At 41.9% G+C, this 22969-nt stretch overlaps 1 protein-coding gene across 3 annotated transcripts; it reads left to right on the forward strand.

The window, feature by feature from the left end:
- Positions 1-74: 74 nt before the first annotated feature.
- On the forward strand, positions 75-21727 carry LOC104586181 (vacuolar protein-sorting-associated protein 37 homolog 1). 3 transcript variants are annotated; one of them, XM_088897532.1, is made up of 8 exons: positions 1024-1214; positions 9437-9661; positions 10386-10473; positions 10631-10693; positions 20509-20548; positions 20618-20664; positions 20752-20872; positions 21208-21727. In XM_088897532.1, exons 1-8 carry the CDS (start codon positions 1198-1200, stop codon positions 21366-21368), a joined length of 762 nt encoding a protein of 253 aa, XP_088753658.1. In that variant the 5' UTR covers positions 1024-1197; the 3' UTR covers positions 21369-21727. The 3 variants fall into 3 exon arrangements, with proteins under 3 accessions (XP_088753657.1, XP_088753658.1, XP_010241640.1); XM_010243338.2 differs by lacking the exon at positions 10631-10693 and having other exon boundaries at positions 1027-1214; XM_088897531.1 differs by lacking the exons at positions 9437-9661; positions 10386-10473; positions 10631-10693; ... (2 more) ...; positions 20752-20872; positions 21208-21727 and adding an exon at positions 4778-7732 and having other exon boundaries at positions 75-1214.
- The last annotated feature ends 1242 nt before the right edge of the window (positions 21728-22969 follow it).

Here is a 22969-nt window from a genome sequence, read left to right on the forward strand (position 1 = left end):
CAAAAAAAAAAAAAAAGAATGCATGTGCATGTATGCATGCAGATATGTCTATATATTCTTACAAAAAAAAAAAAAAAGATATGTCTATAAATGCATCTATGTATGTACATAATTGGACTGAGTTCAAGTTGGAATAAGGTTGGACTAGACTCAGGCTGGGCTTGGGCTACCTAATGGTTAGGCTAGCCCCGGGCCCAAAAAAGATAACAAAAAATCCAAACTTTTTGACCCAAGCCCAAAAGGATGACAAAAAAATCCAAACCCAGTCCATATAAAATTATGGGTCTTGGGCCCTCCCAAGTTACACCCCTATTTTGATGTGTAGCATCTTTGACCAATAGTTCCTTTTCTGGTTTTTAATGACCCAAAGTGTATCTAGTTCTGGTCTAGTTTCGTTTTCAAAACACTGAAGCATTCATTATTTTAATAGTGCAATGTCGGAGCCTTTAGGCCTAGTCCTGGTCATTCCATATTCTTCTTCTTTTTCTTTCTCTCTTGCTCTCTTCTCCACCACTGCAAACAAAAAACCCTTTATTTGTTCTGTTTTACCCTTATAAAAATTCCTAGAAAATTTTCCATTGTCTAGATTGTAAAAATTAATCAAAATTGATCTCTCCCCATTTACTTCTCAAAACTTTTGAGAAGTAAGTCACGGTATACATAATTATTCCAGGAAAATAAATAACCGAGAAATACAATGATTGAGAGAAAAGTCATGTACACTCTTCATCTTTGGTCTTCGTCAATCCACCTAAGCGGCTAAGCCATTGACTTCAATAGTGAAGCTTGCCAAATGCTGTGGTCTATGGTCTGTGGATGAGGATGGAGCCGTCTTCCGAATCACACAGCAAATTGGTCTATAGACCGGCCCGGACCGGTTGGAACTACTAGGTTTGGGTTATAATACGGCAAGCTCCTGTTTCATCCGGTCTGATCCGGTCTTCGCCTATGAATGAGTCATGGACAGTTGGACACTCCTCCAAGTCTTCTTTGTCCATCTAAAAAGCCAAACAAGCCTTCCACCATGCAGACTAAAGGAAAAACTAGGAAAGCTCCATGCTGACGTGTGGAAGACACCTTGTAGTTTCTCGCCACTCTACTGACTAACCATATTCTCTCTCTCTCTCTCTCTCTCGATTATCCTCTGTTTCTCTTGTCGAGAATCAGGATTCTTCTTGTTTGACAATTGGAGGAGCGATGTCCAAATCCTTTTGGTATTCCTATCATCATCTTCTTCTTCTCTTTAGTTTTCTCTTTCTTGCCTGTTGAATTCGTAATCAATTTAGGGTTGACGTGTTTGATCGCTGAACAAATTTTGAATTCACTGACTTTTTAACCACGCTTTCCCCCATTTTTTTCGTTTTCGACGCCGAGGAGTTTACTTTAGGGTATTCTCCTTTCGGTTTCTGCTCGATTTCCTTTGTCTCCCTCCTGTTCGGCAGCTTAATTTGTCACTACTGTTGCAGAATTTAACTTTCCGATTATGTTAGTTCAATTCGTCGTTTATTTGCTTGTTGAAATCAGATTGACTGGAATGTTTGGCCTTTGGGTAATCGATGATTCTATACAATTGGATTTTCTTTTAGCTTTCTGCATGATAGATGAATTGAAACGATGATTGGAGTTCAAGTGCTGGTTGTAGCTTTGCTTTATCAATTAATAGGGGAAACATATCAATTATCACTATTTTGATATTTTCTGATTCTTTTCGCTTCATAAGATATATATGAGTAAGGTACTGATGTGTGTGTGGTAATTGTTTTAGAGAATATGCTCCCGATACCTGATAGTATTTACTTAATGTTGTGATTTGGATGCTCCGTTAATCTAAAATGCAGGAGTTGGTTTTGCCACATCACATGATTGTGTTTATTTCATCTTCCTGCTTTGTTTGTGATGTAACGTTTTCTGGTCACGTATATATATTTTTTTTTGGCTAAGTACCTCGTCACCTCGTCAGCTCCCAAGTGGCCGATGACTCAAAGGCTGAAGTGGAGCTCCCTAGCGTAGCGCAACCCGCCTGCTCCCTGCAGGAGATGACCTACTCATCTTTGTAGACGGCGGGAACTGAGGAACCTACAAGAACTCCTCATTTCCCTCCTCCTCATCATACCTTCTCTCGCATCATCCTCCCTTCGCCCCTGGGGGGCGAGGTCCTTATATACCGGAGTCCTTGTGGGTTTGGTGGAGCAATTCCTGGATTCCCGCTGTGATGGGACCTGCTTTCGTGTTAGGTGGGCATAAAGCCACCAACTGGTAAGGTTGCCCATTTCCGCCTAAATCGAGGAGTGGGTGAGCTAATACAGCCGTTACAAGTCACAATCCCGTAAAACGCGGGGTACGGTGGTGAGCTCCTCGGGGTTGTCATGCGGTGGTCGGTCTGACTAGGAGGCGAGCTACCCATAAGTGGCGAGCTGCCTGGTGGCGAGCTACCTAGTGGCAAGCTGCCTGGTGGCGAGCTACCTAGTGGCAAGCTGCCTAGTGGCGAGCTGCCTATGCAGTGCCGAGTTGTCTAAGTTGCCAGGCTACATGATGGTGAGCTGTCTGTGGCGAGCTGCCTGTGCAGTGCCGAGTTGTCTAAGTTGCCAGGCTACATGATGGTGAGCTGTCTGTGGCGAGCTGCCTGTAACTGCTGCATGGTGACGAGCTGCCTGTGAAGTGCCGGACTGACCAGGTGCCGAGCTGCCTACGAGGTGCTGGGCTGACCAATTGCCGAGCTGCCTGTGAGGTGTCGGGCTGACCAGGTGCCGAACTGCCTGTGAGGTGCTGGGCTGACCAGGTGCCGAGCTGCCTGTGAGGTACCGGGCTGACCAGGTGCCGAGCTGCCAAGTGGCAAGCTGCCTGTAAGTGGCGAGCTGTCTAGTTGTCATGAGGCTGCACTTAGTTGTCATGAGGTGCCAGGTGTCATAATGTCATTGGAGGGCCAAATCCGCCCTCATCATTTGCCCCCCACTCCCGAGCTGAAAGTAACTCGGCGAAGGGAGTAGATTTCTCCTTTTGGCCCGTAATTCGACGAGCTCGTAAGCGCTGATTCAGTTTCTTAGGCTCTGGGAGCTGCTTGGAAGCGAGCTGCCTGTAAGGTGTCGAGGTCTCTGCCAGTTTGGTACTTTAGCCCTTAGGCTCTAGGAGCGACTCGTAGTCCACTCTCCTTGACTTTGCCCATGCCGACGAGGCGGCTAGGTCTTGTGCAGTATTGTAGCCCTTAGGCTTTGGGAGCAACTCGTAGTCCACTCCTGGACTTTGCCCATGCCGAAGAGGCGACTGGGTCTTATGTAGTATTGTAGCCCTTAGGCTTTGGGAGCGACTCGTAGTCCACTCCTGGACTTTGCCCATGCCGAAGAGGCGACTGGGTCTTAAGTAGTATTGTAGCTCTTAGGCTTTGGGAGCGACTCGTAGTCCACTCCTGGACTTTGCCCATGCCGAAGAGGCAACTGGGTCTTAAGTGATGAGGAAGTCTTTTATCAATTTGTCAGTTCGCGCCTGGGCCAGGCTGCCAGGCTGCCAAGTGGGCGCCTTAGAGCTATGATTGCGCTGCATCCGCCTCGTAATGCGAGAGCTTCAGTTTCTAAAAGGTGAGGGTTTAGCTTTTTGTAGGATGAGAACTTAGCTTTTTGTAGTAGTTCCCTCAGACGACGCCAATTGATGTAACATTTTCTGGTCAAGTATCATTTTTTTTTGGCTAAGTACCTCGCCACCTCGTCTACTCCCAAGTGGCCGATGACTCAGAGGCTGAAGTGGAGCTCCCTAGCGTAGCGCAACCCGGCTACTCCCTGTAGGAGATGACCCGCTCATCTTTATAGACGGCGGGAACTGAGGAACCCATCCTCCCTGCAGGAGATGACCTGCTCATCTTTGTAGACGGTGGGAACTGAGGAACCTGCAAGAACTGAATCAGAGAACCCGGGGGTGTTTACCCGACGAGGTCACTCCGATGGCTAAGTTAGCACTTAGTTGTGAGCTGAGAATGATATTAGAGAATTAGAGAGCTAGAGAGAAGGGGTTACCACCTCTTCATTTCCCTCCTCCTCATCATACCTTCTCTCGCATACCTTTTCTCGCATCATCCTCCCTTCGCCCCTAGGGGGTGAGGTCCTTATATACCGGAGTCCTTGTGAGTTTGGTGGAGTTCCTGGATTCCCGCTGTGATGGGACCTGCTTTCGTGTTAGGTGGGCATAAAGCCACCAACCGGTAAGGTTGCCCATTTCCACCTAAATCGGGGAGTGGGTGAGCTAATACAGCCGTTACAAGTCACAATCCTGTAAAACGCGGGGTACGGTGGTGAGCTCCTCGGGGTTGTCATGCGGTGGTCGGTCTGACTAGGAGGCGAGCTGCCTGGTGGTGAGCTGCCTAGTGGCAAGCTGCTTGGTGGCGAGCTGCCTAGTTGTCACGAGTGACTCCTTCGCCGTGCCATCAAGCACCTACCATGAGCCGTCAGAGTGCCAACCGCGTGCCTTCAAGGTGTCAACATGTGTGTCATGGGTGGGCTATGCATGTATTTTGTAAGGGGGGACCGCCAATGGCGTTATTGTAAATACATAGTATGATTTTTCATCCTTTTGATGTTTCCTATTGTCACTCCCCCAAAAGCTTAACGTACTCTTTGAGGGGAGGTAGGTAGTCGAGTGAGTTCATAAGCGTGTAAAGGTTAAGCACGAGATCCCCTTGACACTGTATTGTGTGCTTATGCTTACCACTGATTAATGCAATACAAGTTACCTTTTGTCTAATTTGTGTGCCTTCTTGTTGCCTTTTGTGTGTTGTTGCTTGCATTCGTAGGCTTTCTCGACTCCATCGAGCGCCGCACGGGGCCTCGTCGATTAGCCTCGTGACAGTTGGTATCAGAGCAGGTTGCTCCTCAATGCTCGTGACCCTTGCATAGCAACACTAGTGGTGGCGCAATGAAGCACAACAAGGAACTCACCGACGAGATTGGGTATGGCCTTGCCCATGCGAGAGAGAACGATGAGGCTCTAGGCGATGAAGCCGCTGCAGAGAAGGCCCCGAGGGGTCGCACATCCAAGACAAGCAAGCTTGACAAGTCAATTGACACGCTTGCTGCCTTCGACACACGCATCCTTCGCTGTGAAGTGACTGTTGGGGAGATGCGTGACCGAGTAGAAGAAATCCACCTGAATGTGGAAACAATTGAGAGCTCCGTGGTGGAGCTAGAAGCCCGTTTAAATGGCATTATGAACGAGGTCCAAGACGTCCTGAATAGAACCCTCAAGGAAGTCCTTGGAACAAAATCCCGACAAGAAGGGAGCTCATCTCGATCCGACATCCAAGACCAGGTGGATGAGATGAGAGCTGAATGGATGGCCATGAAAGTAGCCATGGCTTCTCCTTCTGACCTCCAGACTCAAATGGATGAACTAAGAGGAGACATGACGCTCCTCAAGAGATTAGTGGCCAGCACTCCAAGCCCCTCCACAACGCTGGCCCCTACTCGTGTGAAGATTCGGGAGCCCACACCTTATGCCGGCTCCCGAGATGCTAGAGAACTTGACAACTTCTTGTGGCAAATGGAACAATATTTCCATGCCGCTGGCATTGATGAGGACCTAACGCAAATTCGTACAGTTATCATGTATTTGACTGACATTGCTATGCTATGGTGGCGCAGGCGATGCCAAGACATTGAACGGGGTACAAACACCATTAAGACATGGGCTGATTTCAAGCGAGAACTAAAGCGGCAATTCTACCCAGAGAACGTGGAGTACCTGGCGCGGAAGAAGTTGAAAGCACTCAAGCATGGGGACTCACTCCATGATTATGTTAAAGAGTTTTCAGCCCTTACCTTGGAGATCATGGACATGTTCGACAAGGATCTACTGTTCAACTTCATGGACGGACTGAAGCCATGGGCCGAACTAGAACTCCAACGCCGCAACATACAAGACCTCGCCACAGCAATGGCAGTGGCGGAGCAACTCAATGAGACCAGCTTGTCAGATGAAGAAGCCCCTAAGCCAGAAAGCCCGTGTTCCCCTAATTTGAGTGGGGGAGCAAGTTGCCCACGCCCTCCGTACGACAACTCCAGCTTCAACAAGCCAGCAAGACAAGACTATGGGAAGAAGCCACAAGGAGAGCAAGGCCCTCAGCACCATTACAAGCCCAAAACCGCTGGGTCCCCAATTTCTTGCTTCCTTTGTGGGGGAAATCACTTGGTTTGCAACTGCCCAACCAAGAAGAAGATCAATGCCCTTGTCGCCAAGCTCAGTGATGATGAGCAAAGTGATGAGAAAAAGTCTATGCAGGCGCCAAGAGTGGGCGCCCTTCAACTCTTCAACGCCATGGTGAAGAAAGAGGCCGATCATGGAAGGCCAAAGAAAGCCCAAAGGGGGCTGAAGTATGTAGACATCCTCCTCGGCGGGCAGCCGACTCAAGCTTTTGTTGATACAGGGGCCTCCCACAACTTCATTTCAGTTGTCGAGGCCAAGCGACTCAATCTGAACACTGTGAAAGAGACAGGGTGGCTCAAGGCCGTGAACTCCAGGGCAAAGGCGATTGAAGGCATGGCTCGTGGGGTTGACCTCCAAGTTGGGCCGTGGACAAGAAAGATTAATCTTTCAGTGGTACCCCTGGATGACTTCCGAGTTATCTTGGGAATGGACTTCATGAGATAAGCAGAAGCAACACTCTTGCCTCATATCAACTCTCTGTGCATCTTGGACGAGCGCTCCCCTTGCATGGTACCAGTTATGACTTCTACTAGGGTTCATGGGAAGCAAGTTTCTGCACTACAACTTTTTCATGAAGAAGCCTTGTTCAACACCAACATGAAGGAAGCAGAGAAGTTCCCCACTCCACTAGCTGAAGAAGCCGCCCCTCAAGCCAACAACTACAACAGCAGCAGGAAGTAGCATGCCATCCAGCCGTCTACACCTCTCCAGCAACAGAGTTCGTGTGCGTCGACAACCATCAAACAAAGCAGAAGACCCAAGGCCGTGTTCAAGTTCGCCCTCACCTACTACCACAACCACAGGGGAAAGCGAGTGCCACCCAAGCCGCCTAGGGACCACTTTCGCACCATCCCTCAGACTGAATCACGTAGTAGCCTTGTGAGTCACCCTTGGGGAAAAATTCATGGGAACCAACACCCCAACAATCCAAAACATCATTTTGACCCTTACCTGGCCCAAACCTACCCTATAACCAAGCTGAATCAGCCATTAACGTACCTTGAGGCCGCCAGGAAAGGACTTAGCCATAGGAAACCCCAACAGAATAGGCCAACCCAACCATGCTACCAAACTATACCCCTCGGCCTTGGACGACAACCGGTTTGGGAGCAGCAGAAGAACCTTCCTTATGCAACAGTGACTCTAAGGGACCAACCGAAGCCGATCTCCGAGGACGTAGATCGAATTGAGTGGGGGAGAATGTCACGAGTGACTCCTTCGCCGCGCCATCAAGCACCTACCATGAGCCGTCAGAGTGCCAACCGCGTGCCTTCAAGGTGTCAGCATGTGTGTCATGGGTGGGCTATGCATGTATTTTGTAAGGGGGGACCGCCAATGGCATTATTGTAAATACATAGTATGATTTTTCATCCTTTTGATGTTTCCTATTGTCACTCCCCCAAAAGCTTAACGTACTCTTTGAGGGGAGGTAGGTAGTCGAGTGAGTTCATAAGCGTGTAAAGGTTAAGCACGAGATCCCCTCGACACTGTACTGTGTGCTTGTGCTTACCACTGATTAATGCAATACAAGTTACCTTTTGTCTAATTTGTGTGCCTTCTTGTTGCCTTTTGTGTGTTGTTGCTTGCATTCGTAGGCTTTCTCGACCCCATCGAGCGCCGCACGGGGCCTCATCGATTAGCCCTGTGACATAGTGGCGAGCTGCCTGTGCAGTGCCGAGTTGTCTAAGTTGCCAGGCTACATGATGGTGAGCTGCCTGTAAGTGCTGCATGGTGGCGAGCTGCCTGTGAAGTGCCGTGCTGACCAGGTGCCGAGCTGCCTGTGAGGTGCTGGGCTGACCAGGTACCGAGCTGCCTTTGAGGTGTCGAGCTGCCTGTGAGGTGCTGGGCTGACCAGGTATCGAGCTGCCTATGAGGTGTCAGGGGCTGACCAGGTGCTGAGCCGCCTAGTGGCGAGCTGCCTGTGACGAGCTGTCTAGTTGTCATGAGGCTGCACTTAGTTGTCATGAGGTGCCAGGTGTCATAATGTCATTGGAGGGCCAAATCCGCCCTCATCAGTTTGGAAGCACTAAAATGATTTTTCGTTGAAGTCTCAAAAAGACATATATTGGTGTATGCATGATGCTCATGCACACCATTTTTTGTAATTAATGGTGTTTTTTAGGAGAAATTGGAATGGAACATACAAGAATAATGTTCCTTAAGCCTAGAGAAGGTGCAAATCCCCTCATTGGGTCATGACTCTAAGATAAACCCATAAAAAAGGTACAAGAAGGTATAATTGGAACAATAATGTCCTCTTCGCCTTTTTAGCTTTGGAAAATAGAGGAGATCAGGTTTCGCTATGATTACCTTTGTGACATATTATACCATTTGGAAAGAAAGCAATAGTAGCGCTTTTGAAAGAGAGGAAAATCGTTTTCCTCGGTTGTGTTCTAATTCTAGTAATTTCATCATGGAGTAAGCCTTAGCTCTTATAGATTTTGTGGCTTTCAATGGAAGGGATTTTGTTCTTTCTTGGAATTCCATTATGGGTGTAAAGATATCCTATTTCTGTAGAAGTGTTCCTCAAGAATTCTGGGGGTGTCAAAATCCAACATATGATGTGGGTACCACAGCATATTGCTATCATGGGGGGGGGGGTGAATTTTTGAAATATTTTATGTATGCTTAATAAAGTTCTTTGGTTATGCATAGAAAACTAATGGCACCCTGATACAGATTTGATTTCCCAACCTCTACTCCAGCTGTCCAGCAGGGATATCTTCCATTTAGCTATGATACCCAGATACCTGTACCATGATGCCGTATTATGCCAGACACTTCAACTTTAAGTGTAAATTCTGCATCTGACAACATATCCAAGTGTATCCTTGACTTATCTGGGCAAAATAGCCATTTAGTTGACTGACCTTCGAAATCCTTTTGAATAAGGCGTTCACTTTAAAGGCTATGACCCTACCTTCTCTGTTAAAATGTTTCAAGTACCAAGGGCGCTCAAAGCCTACCATCATCCATGCAATTACTATCTGGAAATCCCCCTCAACCTGTTCAAACCCAAACAAAATTTGAACCTCTTACATAAATCTATAGTGTGTGCTCTAATGATGGATGCCCTGATGTATCAACGAAGATGTTTTTTTTTTTCATATAAATACCATGCACTTATTACCAATTAGCAAACATTATTTTTCACCATTTCTCTTTATCTTTGTCACAGTGGTCATTCTAGTTATATCCAAATGTTGCTTTATTTATTGTGCATTGAAGCTCTAACATTGTCTACCCACAGGGGCAGTCAAGAGCAACAGTCTCAGCCACGCCCTCAGGAGGCCAGTGCACAGGCATGGTATCCTCCTTCTGTAGTTAGTTCTCCAAGTTCAACCCTTCCTTCTACACCTAGTAGTAGTTCTTCTGGTTTCAATATACGACCATCAGAATGGCCACACCCTCCATCACATGGACAACTTTCACCTGCTGAAGCTGCATGCATAATTAATTTGTTGAAGGACAAAAGGTAAGATTTAAGGTTTTTGATGTATCATTTTATTATCAACTAGATCAATAAATCATTTCCTTATATAATATTCTGTAAAAGTTGGAACTGTTTCTGAATAGTATAGTCCCTTAGCAACATGAAAGCCTCCCACCCTAACCTATACCTTAACCTATATGTAGGACATTTAAGACTGTCCACCAGATAGATGGGCCTCTGTATTGTTCATTGTGTTCAGTGATTCAATATTCGTACTCTGCATAACACCAGCATTGGACTAGGTCCTTCCGAATCCATATCAATTAAGAAGCCAACCAAAAAGAGAAATAGGAAAAGAAAAGCTAAAAATAGAAGCTTTATTTTCCATGTATATGGGGCTTATTGGTCTGCAACTTGAGGGTAATATGACAGATGCAGAACCTTATTGGGCCATCCCTGGAGCTTCAAAAATTTAAGAACTCTAGATGTTAAGTACATTTTTGTTGATTTTTATTCTTCCAAAAATTGTGCCACCAAATATTTTTCATCATTTTCTTCTGTTCTCAGTATGAAACATGTAGTCTTAATTGAGCATTTAACCCTATGCTGATTGCCTAAACCCTTTTTTGGCTTTCACATATATGGAGTATATTGTTATAATGATTTGTCAAGGCCACATTTGCAACTTTCATTCACATTCTGGTTTGTATTTCTAGTTGGTAATAATCATCTAATTCTTTTTTTTTTTTTGATTTATTGCCTGTAGTGTTGATGAACTTCGAAAGCTTTTGTCTGACAAAGATGCATATAATCAGTTCCTGCTCTCACTTGATCAAGTGAGAACACAGAAAAAAGTAAGTTGTGAAGTTCACTATTTGTACTTGTCTGGCTCCATTCTAACTCCAAATTTTGGAATTCTTATCATACTACTTAGTACTTATTTAAGCCACCATGTAATTTAACTTGATACAACGTTCTTGTTTTTTTTTTTTTTTGTATGTTATCCAAAAGAGAAGAAGAAAGGAAGAGGGAAGAGAGAGGAGAGAGGAGAGAAGAGAGATTGAGAGTCAAAAGGTACTGCTGGCGGCACTAGCTTTTTGTATTTATACTAGGGCAACATAAAACAAAATAAAAGATGAGGAAAGTACATTAGTACCCCTACGGTACTAAACTTAAAAAATAACAGACTTTTAACACTCCCCCTCAAGCTGGGACATAGATGTCAATCATGCCCAACTTGTCACATAAATCGTGATGTCACAAGTGATGTAACCCTTTTGTAAAGATGTCTGCAAGTTGGTCTTCAGAACTGATATAGGGGGTACACACTTTCTCTGTGACAACCTTTTCTCTGATAAAATGTTTGTCGACTTCGGTGTGTTTAGTTCTATCATGCAGCATTGCATTAGCAGCAATGTTTATGGCTACTTTGTTATCACAATATAGGGTCATAGGTCCATCAACTATAAATCCCAACTCACTCAACAAATTTTTTAGCCACATGATTTCAGCCATTCTATGAGACATTGCCCTATATTTAGCTTTAGCACTAGACCAAGCCACCACATTCTGCTTTTTGCTTCTCCAAGTAACTAGGTTCCCTCCCACAAAGATATAGTAGCTGCTAGTCGACTTTCCATCACTCAGGGATCCTACCCAATCTGCATCGATATACACTTCAACTTTCAAATGCCCGTGCTTTTGAAATAGTAAACCTACACCTGGAAACTTCTTAAGATATCTGAGAACTCTTTTAGCTGCTTCAAGGTGGATGGTCTTAGGGGCATGCATGAATTGGCTAAGAACGCCCACAACATAAGCAATGTCTAGTCGGGTCATAGAAAAATATAACAATCTTCCTACAAGTCTCCAAAATTGTTTCACATCCTTGATGAATTCACCTTGACAATCACCTAATTTGTGATTAGGATCAATAAGAGAATCAACAGGATTCACTCCCAATTTTTCTGTATCCTGGAGCAGATCTAGGACATACTTTCTCTGGGAAATGAAGATACCGTTTTGTGAGCAGGCAACTTCAATCCCAAGGAAGTACCTTAAAGGACATAGATCTTTTACTTCAAACTAGGTAGCAAGAAATCTCTTCAACTTTTGAATTTCATCTTTCTAATCGCTAGTGATAACTATATCATCAACATATACTATCAGGGCTGCAATTTTTCCTTCCCCTCTTTTCACAAATAATGTGTGATCATCAGATTAATATTGCTTGTATCCTCTTTGCTGAATAGCTACATGAAACTTGCTGAACTAGGCTTTTGGTGATTGTTTCAGGCCATATAATGATTTTTTTAACTTGCACACTTTCTATTCATTGCCTTGAGCTCGGAAACCAAGGGGTTGCACCATGTACACTTCCTCTTCAAGGTCACCATTTAGAAAGGCATTCTTGATATCTAGTTGATGAAGGTCCTAATCAAGATTATCAGCTAAAGAGAAAATGACTCTAATGGAGTTCATCTTAGCAACAAGTGCAAAAGTTTCTGCATAATCCACTCCATACACTTGTGTAAACCCTTTTGCCACTAAATGAGCTTTATACCACTCCACTGTGCCATCAACCCTATGTTTTATTGTGAAAACCCATTTACATCAAACTAGTTCTTTCCACTCAAGGAGATCTACCAATTCCCATGTGCCATTTTTATGCAAAGCATTAATCTCTTCCTTCATAGCATTTGTCCATTCAAGCATCAAAAGAGCTTCTACCACATTCTTAGGAATAAGAACACTGTAAATGGAAGAAAGGAAGGCCCAAAAGGAAGGTGAAATATTCTCATAGGAAACAAAATGGGAAATGGGATGTTTAGTGGTGCAAGACCTAACACCCTTCCAGTGAACAATAGGAAGGTCAAGGTCATCAGCAATAGAGGTATCAATAGCAATAGGGTCAAGAACATCAATGGGAACCAAGGTACCTGGTTGGGTAGGATCCACCCCTGGAGAGTTTGATGGCATTGGTGGTACAACTTCTAGGTGCTCCACAACTCTTGAACATGGCTGGCCTTTGTGACGACGAAAGAAAACACCTAAGGGAGGAGGATCAAGAAGAGGAGGGAGCTGAACTGGTTTTTCCTCATTCCTACACTCCCCTTGAGGAGAAACAAGGAAGAAAGGTTCACTCTCAAAGAAAGAGACATCTATAGAAACATAATACCTCCGAGAGATGGGATCAAAGCACCAATATCCCTTCTAAGTGGTGTACCCCAAGAAGATGCAAGGAATAGCACGAGGATCCAATTTTCCATTAGTGGGTGACAGATTTTGAACAAAATAACAACAACTAAACACACGAGGAGGAATAGAAAGAAGAGGGGCCTTAGGAAAAAGAAGCTGATGTGGGGCATTCATATGAATTATTAACCCTCGAGCCACTTCAAGAAGGTGTCAATTCTTTCTTTCAACAGCACTATTTTGTTGTTGTTTTCGGGCACATGAGCTACAGTGAAGTGATCCACACAAAGCAAAGAACTCCGTGAGATCATTATGAAAATATTCTTTGGCATTATCGGATTGAAAAACTTGGATTTCAGTTTAAAATTGGGTGAAGACCATTCGGTGGAAATCTTGGATAATTTTTTGTACTTCATCCTTAGTTCGCATGGAATACACCCATGTGTATCTGGAGTAATCATCAATAAAGGTAATAAAATACTTGTAGCCACTCTTAGATGGTAAAGTAACAGGGCCCCAAACATCAGAATGAACAATATGGAATGGAAATTCAGATTTATTATTCTTTGAAGAAAAATGAGCTCTACAATGCTTACTCAATTGACAGGTTTGACATGTAGACTCCGACACTGACACTGACTTAAACAACTCTAGAAACACTATTTTTAAGGACTCAAAAGATAAATGACCAAGACGACTGTGCCATAAATAGGCCTGACTCTTACTAAATTGACTCTCTAGCATTTTCTATGACTGTAAGACCAGCCTTATTCTCTAGCATGTAGAGCCCATCCACCATACGTCCTCTACCAATCGTCTTCCCCAAGGCCAAATCCTGAATCACACAATAAGAAGGGAAAAAGGTCATTGAGCAGTTTAAAGAATTAGTGATATTAACAGAGAACAAATTAATAGGCAATTTTGAAACATGTAAAACATTAGACAAGGTGAGGCCAAAGGGAAGAGAAATAGTTCCTTGACAAGCTATGGTAAAGTATGAACCATCAACTAGTCTCACCTTGTCTCTTCCAGAGATGAGGTGATAGGTCTGAAAATAAGTGGACTTACCAGTCATATGTTTTGACGCTCCAGAATCAATTATCCAAGGAGAGTCAGGGGAATGAGACAATACATGGAAAGCTGTGGTAAAATTACCCAATGTAGACGCAAATGAAGTTGAGGGAGGAGGTGCATCCATCTGATGAATTGCCCTACCATAGAGTTCCATATGGTCTTAGAATGAATTAATGATATCCTCCCCTGGGTTAGAACCAGAGGTGTATGTTTGAGTCACAATAGTAGTAGGGGGATGATTCTCCTGAGTAGCCATGTTTGCTATAGTGAGCTTTCTTGGACCTTGCTGTCCTGACTTCTTATTTAGATCTGAACCTTGCTTCTTACTCAATTCTTGAGCCCATTTTGGCTTCCCATGAAGTTCCCAACATGTATGATGGGTGTGTCGAGGTTTCTAGCAATGGGTGCACCATAGTTTGTCTTTGTCATCCACCCTTTTTTGAAAGTCCCCCTTCTTAAAGAGATTTCCCCCACCTGTAGCAACATTCCCTTTCGCTGCCAACACAATTGCATCCCCTCTAGAACTATTCATCAAATTTCTTCTACTTTCCTCTAACTGTACTAATGCATAAATCTCCTGAACAGATGGAAGATCCTTGCTGCCTAGGATCTGGACTCTGATGGATTCATACACAGGGTTCAAGCCATGGAGAAATGCAAATACTCGTTTTTGGGAAACAAGTTTCTTGTATGTTTTTGCATCTTCATCACACTTCCAGTTCCAGTCCACACTCTGATAGTGATCTAACTCCTTCCAAACGGAGGTCAAGTCTGAATAGTACACAGAAAGATTCCTCTCCCCCTGTTTACAAGTGGATGATTCCACTTGTAACTGATAGATTTTTGCATCGTGATACAGTTCAGAATATGTTGATTTTGCCTGTTTCCAAATCTCATAAGCCGTTTCAGCCCACATAAAGTTCATTCTCACCTGAGGTTGCATAGACACTAAAAGCCAGGACATAACCATGCTGTTTTTCTGGTTCCATCTTTCATACTCAGCACTCCCAGAATTAGGTTCTTTAATTCTCCCATTTATATATCCTATCTTTCCCCTTGCAATAATGTATAACCTGATCCCTTTCGACCATTCTAAATAATTTAAGCCATCCAGGGATATGACAACCATAGGGAAGGATAAATCCATACCCCCACTCATTCCATTTTGCATTAAGGAAACACCAGATGTGGCAGAATCTTCACCACTCATGATCACAGCTTCAGGCCACACTCAAAGTAGGTACAAAAAACCTTAAAAAAAGAGCAGTCTAACACCCCCCCAAAAAAAAAACTCTTTGCACCAGGAGACTAGAGGCAACTGCTCCCCTCCTTTTCTTTTTGAAACTCAGCTCTTCAATCACAAAAGAAAAAAAAATCAGTTGCTGTTATGACACTAACAGGCCATCACTGGCCTACAATAAATCAGATATGGCTGTTGTCGCAGCACATACAGGTCATCTCTTGACCTACAGATCAGATACGTCTGCTGCCGTAGCATATGCAGGTCATCCCCTAACCTACAAATCCATCATAAGGCTGTTGTCGCAGCATATAAAGGTCATCACCGACTTACATTATATCACAGGGATCAGCCGATCTCACAAAAAGGAAAGAAAGAGGTGCTGATCACCTTACATCAAACAAGGGAACCTACTACAGGTTCTGTCCTAGTGCACAACTAGAAAAAAAAGAAAAAGGAGGAAAGGAGAGAAGGTACTTCAGTCCGATGCAGAATTCTGGATCTTCAATAAACCAAACAGTAGCTATTCTTCAAAGAAAAAACCAAACAGTAGCTGGAGAAGAGAGAAGACAGAAAAGAAGCTTGCTCGATCTCTCCTTTCAGATCTGATAGTCCCGCTCTGATACCATGTCATCCAGAAGAGAAGAAAGGAAGAGGGAAGAGAGAGGAGAGAGAAAAGAAGAGGAAAGTACTGCTGATACCATGTCCCGCTCTGATACCATGTCAAAAGGTACTGCTGGCGGTGTCAGCTTTTTTGTATTTATACTAGGGCGACATAAAACAAAATAAAAGATGAGGAAAGTACAATAGTACCCCTGTGGTACTAAACTTAAAAAATAACAGACTTTGTTACAGACTTTTAACATGGTATTTTGGTGATATGCCCAAATACCCCATAGGGGCTGTTTGAATAGCGCAGAACCACACTGACCCCCCCCCCCCCCCCCCCCCCAAGTTGGTTGCAGGAATTTAATCCACATCTCTTCTGGGACAAACCAGCTAATGTACCAATTGAGCCACCCCTCAATTGGCAATACAACGTTCTTTTTTAATTTGCTACTTTTGGAACTGGAACCATTTTAGTAAGGACCAAAAGGATGGCATGTTATTTTATAGGAAGTGTTGAACCTGCTGTTGAAAGGTAGGCAGTTTTTTGGCTTTTGTATGCAAGGGTGGGTGAGCCAGACGACTCTTTGTTTTATTATGGGAGAGGCTAGAGACTCTATCTTGCTTTATGTACTGTGCATTTATTCTATTAACTATTGATACTATCTTCTCTGATCTGTCAGTGACTAAAAAAAGTTAACGAGTGTGAGAATTGTTCAGGTGCTGACTTTCTAATGTAGGATCTGAAGAGTCAAAATTGGAATTTTATAAAATTTTATGTATTTCTGTATTTTTGGACAGTAGGGGTATTTTTGTCATTTTACAATTTCTGTGGGGGGTCCAATGATAGGGTTTAATTTGTCTAGTTATAGTTTGCTTATGTTTAAAATTTCATAGTCATTGCATTAATAGGATTAGAGTTATTGAGTCTTCTTTGAATTAAAATAGGATATGACAACTTAGTTTGAGTCCGACTAGGAATTATTAAGTCTAACAGTTTGACTCTTAGGATTATTATGAGTTTAGAGTCTATAAATATGTATGGGCATTTTACACCAAGGCAATGAAGTTTATTGAATTTTCTTCAGCTTATATGCTAGCTATGGTGAGTGATTCCCATGCCCTAGAGTGATTCTAGGCACCCTGTGAGTGATTCCAGGTATTTTCTCTCTTCTTTCTCTCCTTATTTTCTCTCTTATTCCTTCAAGAAGCCATTACAGTCATCAACAGCCATAAATTTTTTATCAAGAAGACCACTCAACACTCGTTAAGAACTAGAACTGAGCTGGTCCTACATCAGTTTGGTATCAGAGCTAATGGTTTATTCACTATGTTCTCACAAAGCGACCGACTCTATAGGCCTAGGGTATCTTCTAAACAATCTTGGAGGTCTAGAATCAATGATGATTGGGTTTCTGAACCATATGAAGGGTCTTTAGTTGACTTATTTGAGAAGATGGTGGAAGAAAACAGATTTAATAATGTTGGCTACGGGAGTAAGGTTTTCAAACATGTTAGAAGAGAAAGGGAAATACCAGATTTCAAAGGAGATGATGATCCGCAAGCATTCTTTGATTGGGTTACTGGACTAGAAGAATATTTTGATAGGCATGATATGTTTGACAAATAAAGGATTAGATTTGTGTGCATGAAGCTAATGGGTCATGCAAAAGTATGGTGGAGAACTCTTGAGCAACGACTAGAAAAAAGAGGCGATGATCCAATTAGTAAATGGACAGAGATGAAGAGGTGTTTGCAAGAAAAGTACATCCCATTAGACTTCCATGATGATCTATATATGGAGTTGACTAATTTCGAGCAAAAGAAGAAACACCAGGTTACAACAAAGAACTTGAAGTCAAGGGGAAGAAGGTATAAAGTTGAAAACAAAGTAGATGATTCCTTACATGTTGGTGTCTATCCTAGAGCTGAAGTTGAGGATGAACCTGTATAGAGACTGGGCCGAATGGGCCCTAGCCCATTAGTGTCTTACTTATTAGTTCTTTCTTCTATGTTTTCTTTATGGGCCTTTAGTTCTTGTTTATGTTTTCTAAGTATGCTGATGAGGTGGACGCCCACTTAAGGGCAGACTTGTAAATCATGTAACTTAAGTAAGATTAATAAAAGATTAGTGTGGAGGAAAGAGGAGATTATCAAACTCCTTTCTTCTCCATTCTTCCTTCTTCTTCTTGTTGTCTTCTTCTTCTTCTCTACTTCTTTTGCTTTAATCTAAATTATTCTACTATTTTTTATTGGTCTGAATCACATCTAACCTAAAGAAGAAGAATTTCAAGCTACAGCAGTTGTAGATATTAGAAATCAAGAGGGTGCAGGCCAAAAAAAATAAAAAGGAAATTGCTGGAGTTTCCTACACCCATGGTCTGCTTGAGGTTAATGATTAAGAAGAAATAGAAGTGGAGCAAGTTAAAGAAATTCAGGTGCAAGATACAAATGTGTTGGTTGTAGTAAATCCTAGTAAGGAAGTAAGTGATTTTACCTTTCAAGTTCAACTAAAACTAATTCAAGAATTACAACCTGACACAGCACAAGTTCCACCAACATCAACAATGGAAGGAGTCCTAGAGTTTGTTGAAGAACCAAGAATAGCAGAACACGTAGAGGTGGTGATTCCTAATCTAGAGGTTGAAGGAAACGTTCCAAATATTGCAGGTAAGGGTTTGGATAAGCGAGGGGAGGATTCATCACAATGGTTGGTTAATGAATTAAGTGTTCAAGAAACTAATGTTATTGATGATTTAACAAAGATGGTTATGGAAGGTAGTGTTTCAGAACTACATTTCTTTCAAGATCCTTTTCTAGTTCAATGTGTGGCCTCTACTCTACAGTCCAAGCATGTAGCTGTGGGAAGTCCTACTCCTTTTGTAATTAGGGCATATCAACTTTCATCCTCGAGTTCTTCAAAACTCGAGGACTAGTTTTTTTGGACCAGGGAAGAATGATGCAGTATCTGAAGAGTCAAAATTGGAATTTTATGAAATTTTATGTGTTTCTGTATTTTTGGACATCATTCTGCTATTTCTGTGGGGCCCAATGTTAGGGTTTAATTTGCCTAGTTATAGTTTGCTTATGTTTAAAATTTCAGAGTCATTGCATAAGTAGGATTGGAGTTATTGAGTCTTCCTTGAATTGAAATAGGATATGACAGCTTAGTTTGAGTGCTACTAAGATTATCAAGTCTAACAGTTTGACTCCTAAGACTATTATGAGTCTAACAGTTTGACTCCTAGGATTATTATGAGTTTAACAATTTGACTCCTAGGATTATTATGAGTTTAGAGTCTATAAATATGTATGGGCGTTTTACACAAAGGCAATGAAGTTTATTGAATTTTTTTCAGCTTATGCTAGCTATGGTGAGTGATTCCCATGCCCTAGAGTGATTCTAAGCACCCTGTGAGTGATTCCAAGTATTTTCTCTCTTCTTTCTCTCATTTTCTCTCTTATTCCTTCAAGAAGCCATTACAGCCATCAACAGCCATAAATTTCTAATCAAGAAGACCATTCAACACACTTTAAGGACTAGAACTGAGCTGGTCCTACATCAGTTTGCCATTTACTTTTCTCACCCACTTTGATTATAATGTGATATGATTGCAATGCCTTTTACTGTGGGGGTACTTACAGATGCAAATGTCAAGTTTGTAGGTTATTCCAAACCTTGAGAAACGCCTTAAGGATGACCATAGGGGCTCGAGTAGAAACCTTTTACTCTTAGTGAATTGATGAGTTATGCAGACCCAAAGGTTAGCCTTAGAATAGAGGGTTTATAAAACAAAACTTGTCTTTAGTAATTTGTTTTAGCTCTGCTTAATTGAATGTAAGTGTTTATTTCTTACTCGGTTCTTGCAGTGATTTAAAAGGCATGCCTGAGGCGTGCCTAGGCGCACAGGTGAGGCGCACTTTAGGGTAGGCGCCTCGCCTAGGTCCTAGGCGCAGCCCATTCAAAAGGTGCACGCCTGGTGCACCTTGCGCCTTAGCCCAGGTGTGCGCCTTTTGAAAATTTGCCGCTTTTCCTTTTTTCGAGTTTGGCGGCTGGGCCACACCCCTCAAGGCCAGCGCAAACAAGTCCATGTTAGGGTCTTAAATTCTTAGTTTTTACACAAAAAAATAGTGATTTTATAATTTTAATTGCTTTTAAGAATATATTTTATTAGGATGAATGAATTGACAACATTACCAAATAGGGGGTTCTCAAAGCATTAGCTACTTGATGCAATAGAGGGGCGTGGCACAAAGGCGGCTCGTAGAATTAGGAATGTAATATGTCACATTAGCTACTTGATGCAATTGAGAAAAAAAGAGATTGTGGGTTTTATATGCCTGAAAATGTTTTATATGTTTGATTTCATTTTTAAATTCTCATTTGAATATGCTTTACATATTATGTTTATGTATTTTAATTTTAGATAATAGGTTTTTTAAAACATTTATTTTAAAACTTAAGTTTATATTTTTATTAATATTATGTTTTATACTTTTTTATTTTGTTTGAATATTTTTGAATTTTTAGCTTTTTTTTTTTAATTGTGCACCTTGCCTCAAAAAGGCACGCACCTCGCCTTGCACCCTGCGCCTCAGGCACAAAATGGCCCTTGTGCCTTTTTTGCACCTTGCGCTTTTAAAACAACTAGGTTCTTGTATAATTTATAATTCTCATGTTATACAGTCCGGTTTCTTTGTTTTAATTTCAGTTTAAAAATTATTCTTGACTATTTCTTTTGACTGTTCTTTCCTTTTATTTTTTCCTTCCTAGGTACGTGATGAACTTCAGAAGGAGACTTTACAGCTTGCAAGTAAGTTAGCAGGTTTTTAAGGTAGTTATCCTATACATTCACGAAGTATTAATGCATCTGTTAAAATAGGGGATAACTTGGAGAAAGAACCACAAATTTCGGAGCTCAGGAACCAGGTAAACATTTGGAAGACCCACATATTTTGCCAGAGCTTGAAAGATAATTCTTCCAGTGACCTTTTTCTTTTGTACACGGAATAACAGTGCAGAATTATCCGGACAACAGAGCTGGCTGCTGCACAGGAGAAACTAAGTGACCTTGAAGGACAGGAGGAGGAAACACTGAAGTTCTTTTCTCCTGCTAGCTTGCTCCAAAAGCTTCAAGGTAAATTGAAGTAGGATTTGGTTGGTTAGTGAACTATAATTAGGGCTATAATCAGGTTGAATTCAGATGGATCTAGCCACACTTGAATCCAGTCGGATGGGATTAAAGGTGAATATTATCCAGTTATGTAAATGGATCATCAAATCTGAAATAATCGGATTGGATGTTGGATAGGTCTTGGGAGTGCATCGACGGCCCTAACTATAATCAATAATTCAGTGAAGATACCTTGTATCTCAATTTTCATAGTGATTGATATAAAAGATAGGTGTTATTAAAGCAGCTGAACCTGGATTTAATAAAAGATGTCATGGTTAACTAATATTATTTTGCAGAAGCAATGAGTAAGGCGGAAGCAGAATCTGAAGTTCTCCGCAGGCAACTTCTGCATGGGGAGATCGGCCTTGGGGATTTTATAAGAAATTATAAGAATCTCCGCACAACTTACCACAGACGGGCGCTCACCCATATAGCGGCCAGGACGTCCTATGGATGAGTCCAAAAATGATGTTCAAATACATAAAAGAAGTGAAGTTCGTTTCTGTAGTGTCTCAAGTCGGATGGTTTGCTTGCCATTGGGAACCATTGTGTATAGTTTCTTTGCTTCTCATGTTGTGTCGTTTTTCTTCTCAACTCTTACCCTTGTGCCCGTTTAGACTCAAAAAGTACATAAACCTGAGTATGGCTTAGGAGTTTGGGAAACCTAGGAAAGTAGGGGAAAGAAAAGGAACTTATCAGTTATCATACATGTGACACATTTGAAAGGTAGTATTACTTGTAATAAGAAACAGATGTATAGAAAAATGTACCATGTTCTTCAAATAAAGATTTGATAACTGTTTGAATTGTTGTTCATCCAGGATTAGCAAAATAAAAACATGAAAAATCCAAGTAAACCTCCATATCATGATTACTAGGAGCCTAGGACTATTGGATGGATCACATCGTATCTGATCTCGATTTGGTTTTGTAGAATATGCATCCCAGGCAGATCTATTTTTAATTAGATTGGATGTGGATCCAATTTTATTTGATCAAAGTTTTGATTTGAATCGAAATGCTCGTGTCGTGAGAATTATTTTAGGTCACAGTTTGATGGTTAACATTCAGATTGTTCTGTCTTTAAAAATCATAAAAATTCCTGACCCAGAATGCTCATTGGGCACTCCGCTGGTTCAGTTGCTTCTGTTTGAAAAACATTGAATCAGAAACATTTTCAAGTGATTTTGAATTCGAATGTAAATTAGGTTGATCAACTGACATGTGATCGCCCTAAATAACCCTTTCTTGCTGGACGTCGTGCGTTCATTTTAACATCTTCCGTGACAACTGTACATACTAAAAATTACTAATTAATGAACTTTTTGTTGTGACTTGTGAGACTGAATATAGATGCTAATACCGGCCGTTTAATCGACTGCCCCTTGTTTGAAACATCGGAGCGCTACCATCAGATAGTCCTACCTAATAGATCAGTTGGGCCAAGGAGATACCAGGCTAGGCATAGGCAGCATTGGAAAACCAAAACCTAATGTTTAATTTGTTTGTCAGATTAAAGCAAGAGAACAATAAAAAGATAAAAAAAGAAAGTTGGGGAAGCATGAAATGGGAAAAGACAGAGAAATGAAAAAAGCTTGAGAGAGAGAGATCCCAATCTTACTAGATGTAATAGACAAGGCCGGTGTCTTTGGGACCAAATGGTGGGTTACCATTCTTCGAACTTGGTCCAGATGGCAAAAAGAAAAATTGAATGGAATTGAGTTAAAAATGTTACTAATCAAAAAGCCAAAAATGAACGTAATTGATTTAAAAATGTCACTAATTCCCCCCATCTCCACCCCCCTCCCCCAAACACACACACACACGCACTCCATAATCATCTCTAGTTAGCATTAGCAAAATTAGCGAGGCAAAGTGTAGGAATTCCTTGTGCAAAATATCAGTGAGAATGAGAACTGAGAAAAAAGTTGGAAACTTGAAACTTTCTTATACATAGAATTGATAAATATTTAACAATCGCATAACCAGAGTCATTAACAATCGATACTTTTTTTTTTATTTCATAAGTTCGCAAATAGATATATTAGGATAAGTATT

This window comes from Nelumbo nucifera, chromosome 2, assembly GCF_055504915.1.
Source record: "Nelumbo nucifera cultivar China Antique chromosome 2, China Antique-T2T, whole genome shotgun sequence".
Lineage (NCBI taxonomy): Eukaryota > Viridiplantae > Streptophyta > Magnoliopsida > Proteales > Nelumbonaceae > Nelumbo > Nelumbo nucifera.

What these genes read in the sequence shown, in the direction of transcription:
- LOC104586181 (XM_088897531.1), top strand. Translation starts at nt 4,900, where the DNA reads ATGAAGCACAACAAGGAACTCACCGACGAGATTGGGTATGGCCTTGCC.